At 44.7% G+C, this 3,051-nt stretch overlaps 1 protein-coding gene across 1 annotated transcript; it reads right to left on the bottom strand.

Moving 5' to 3' along the window:
• Positions 1–284: 284 nt before the first annotated feature.
• LOC136493086 (protein SICKLE-like) lies at positions 285–2,840 on the bottom strand. Its single transcript, XM_066489130.1, has 2 exons — positions 2,410–2,840; positions 285–1,095 (listed from the first exon to the last, which is right to left on the bottom strand). Exons 1-2 carry the CDS (start codon positions 2,723–2,725, stop codon positions 455–457), a joined length of 957 nt encoding a protein of 318 aa, XP_066345227.1. The 5' UTR covers positions 2,726–2,840; the 3' UTR covers positions 285–454.
• Positions 2,841–3,051: the final 211 nt, after the last annotated feature.

The following is a 3,051-nucleotide window of genomic DNA, read 5'->3' as shown; positions in this document are numbered from 1 at the left end:
TAACAGAATTTCCACCTAACTTTCTATGCAATCCAAGAAACAGGCATGGGGGACTCACTAGTCGTTATGCACCAACAAAAAAACACTGACATGCTACCCAGCCTTAGTTACTTTCCCTTCTCCACAGGTCTGTTTTTTAAATAAAGCCTATTAAGTTCTAATGAAGAGGTGCATGAAATGCTTCCAAAGAGTGTAGCTTATCATCCAGCTCCACGACACCAGAGTTAGGTGCAGTGATTTCTGAGGGAAATTGCCATATCCGCACAATACAGGGCAATGGTAAGATAAGATCACTAGTAGAACGTATAAATACTGTAAAATTGCCATATCCGCACAATACAGGGCAATGGGAGGAGCAAAGATAAAGAAGCACATGATTTCTGAGGGAACAGATCTATTGCAAATGATAGCAAAAACAACATCATCCGTCGTCCTAACTATGCATACATAAAGCCTACTTCTCTTTATCAGAAACCTCATTGAAAGACAGGTCAAGGTATTCTGCTAGGCTCAATCCTGATGTTGATTTAATTTGGCCTTGAGCAGGTGTTTCCTTCTTTTTGCGCAGTGATTCTGGAAGCCAGGACTTGTTGGAGTCATACTCAGCCCTAGGTATTAGTATGTTGCCAACAGCAGGTTGCAAGTCCAACCAAGGGTCATCAAGCATTGACTTGTTGAAGTAACTCCGGCCTTGCCTGCCAGGATGGTTCTGGAAACCGACACCACCCCTCTCCCCTCTCCCCCTTGAACCTGGGCTGCCAAAGTAGTTGGGCTCCCTGCCACGTCCATAAGATGAGTATGGGCCACCTCTTGGTCCATAATTCATTGGGCTACCACCTCGGCTGGGATTCGGGTGCCTGAACCCAGAGTCTCGTGAATTTGAATAAAAACCTCGACCTCGAGGAGCAGAATGTGAGCCCCAATGAGGTGGAGCGCGAGGAGGAGCTCCTTGATATCCTGACATTGGATCCTGGAACTGCATAGGACTTCGCCATGGACTGCTCCCTGGTGCATCTTGTGGCATCGGGGATGGAGAGTGAACTTGTGATGGTATATGCTGCTGGTGTGGAGGGTGATAGTAGCTGCCATAGTTCCCTGGTCGAGAGTTAGAAACATTGGTCAAGGTGACATTCTACAGTAGTTATGACATCACAGATGGAACTGAAAAGGAATTGGTAGGTTAAGCATGCAGCAAACAGAAGAACTAAACAAGACTGCCATGCTAAGCACAAGAGAACAAATAGATGATAGCAATCCTTACATGTTAATAATGGAACCAGACACCCAAAATAGTTTGCATCCTCACTGGACACTAGTATATACATAAGTAAAAAAAATTTGCGCATAATATATACATAAGTAATGAAAACACTTTAGACTCCAGATCATTAACCCAAAAATTGTACTCTAAGTTTCTTTAATCAATCATATTCCTTAACCAGTTAGAACCTAGCTTGTATGCCACTACTGGGTTTTCTTAACCGCAATATATAATTCTCACTGGCATCCTTGTTTCTCTGGTTAACCGAATTCCAGCTACTGAAGTGTTATAAGAAACATGCCAAAATCCCTATAAAGTTTCAATCTTACAAATATCACTAAACTGGAATCCTAGAATATCATTCTGTCTATGGAGAACTAGATACCACATCCTTTTTATGCCATTGGTACCTAACAAACTACTTTCTGACAAACAAATTTTACACAGAGTAATAAGCAAAAGCGCAAAAGAAAAGTTACAAGCTGATCGGATCATCTTAAACATGCAACATCAGCATGTTGGAAATTCGATATGCTCGAAGGAAAGAAAAGTTACAAGCTGACCTGATCATCTTAAACATGCAACATCAGCATATTGGAAATTCGATATGCTCAAAGGATGCTTAGATTTAACTAAGAGACATCACAGAGTAGCTTTAGAACAGAAGCGAGCCTTTTTCAATTCAACTGTAACACTCATAGAGAACTTAAATCTGAATGCAGCTCCATTCAAGAAAAATCATGTATGTACCATTCTAATAGAACACATAGAAACCCTTATGGCGTTAAGCACAAGCTCGGCCACTGCCAACAGAACACATAGGCCGAATGCCCAGCTATAGAAGAACACTATTAAGCTGCATTATCTTTTTTTTTTCTGCCTATAGGATGATGCCTGTTTTATACTTGCAGCAGGGAGGGTTTTGTTAAGGTTTAGATTCAATTGAGTATGGCGAGGTGTAATTACGGCTTCCTACTACAATACTAGAAATCAGAAAGAGGGTTTTGTTAATGTTTAGATTCAATAATGAGTATGGAAAGACCGAATTGTGCAGGATATGCAACCCTAATCCGACAACCGACATTAGCAGGGAGAAGAGAAAGGAAAAGAGTAGCATAAGCTAGTAGTGCGTGTAGGGTAGTACGGACCGTAAGCCGGCGGAGGCGGGGCGTAGCAGGCGGGAGGGCCCTTGCGCTTGTGGGACCAGGTGGGATTTGTTGCGCCGCCGGAGTGGGAGGAAGTGAAGGCGGCGGCGGGGTTGGTGTAGTAGTCGAACCGCTGGGGCGGGGGCGGGCACACGGATGCGGCCTGGTCCCCCGGGAGGTCAGGGTCCGGGAGGAGGCTGCCCGCGGGCGCAGGGGGAGGAGCCCCAGCCGGCGACGCGTTTGCGGCGGAGCGGAGGGCTAGGAGGCGCTCCCGGCGCTGAGAGGAGGACTCCTCCGCTTCGCGCTCGCCGCTGTCCATGCCGATTATGGTCGATCCGGATCGAATCGCTCCCTTGCTCGCTGTCGCCGAGGTGGCGTGGTCCGCCGTCCGCCGCTGCTGCCATGTGCTGATGACCGACTCCGAATAGAAGATTGGTCAGCCCACCAGCCCATGTAACAACATTAATGGTTTTTTTTCTAATTTCTTTTTCCTTTTCCACTGTTCGACGCATAATTTAATTCATGCGATTTATGTATTTTTTTAATTTTATTTAGAATTCAAGGCCCTAATACATTTGATTTTACAAATTAAGACGCTTATACTTTTGCCATTGTATGAATAAAAATTCAATTTAAGACGTTTAT

Source organism: Miscanthus floridulus, chromosome 11 (assembly GCF_019320115.1).
Source record: "Miscanthus floridulus cultivar M001 chromosome 11, ASM1932011v1, whole genome shotgun sequence".
Classification (NCBI taxonomy): Eukaryota; Viridiplantae; Streptophyta; class Magnoliopsida; order Poales; family Poaceae; genus Miscanthus; species Miscanthus floridulus.
This window is presented reverse-complemented; position numbering and strand designations above follow the sequence as displayed.

Coding starts and splice junctions, on each gene's coding strand:
- LOC136493086 (XM_066489130.1), bottom strand. CDS start 2,725: ATGGACAGCGGCGAGCGCGAAGCGGAGGAGTCCTCCTCTCAGCGCCGG. Junction 1,096..2,409: donor CCCGCCTCCGCCGGCTTACG/GTCCGTACTACC, acceptor ACTCTCGACCAG/GGAACTATGGCAGCTACTAT.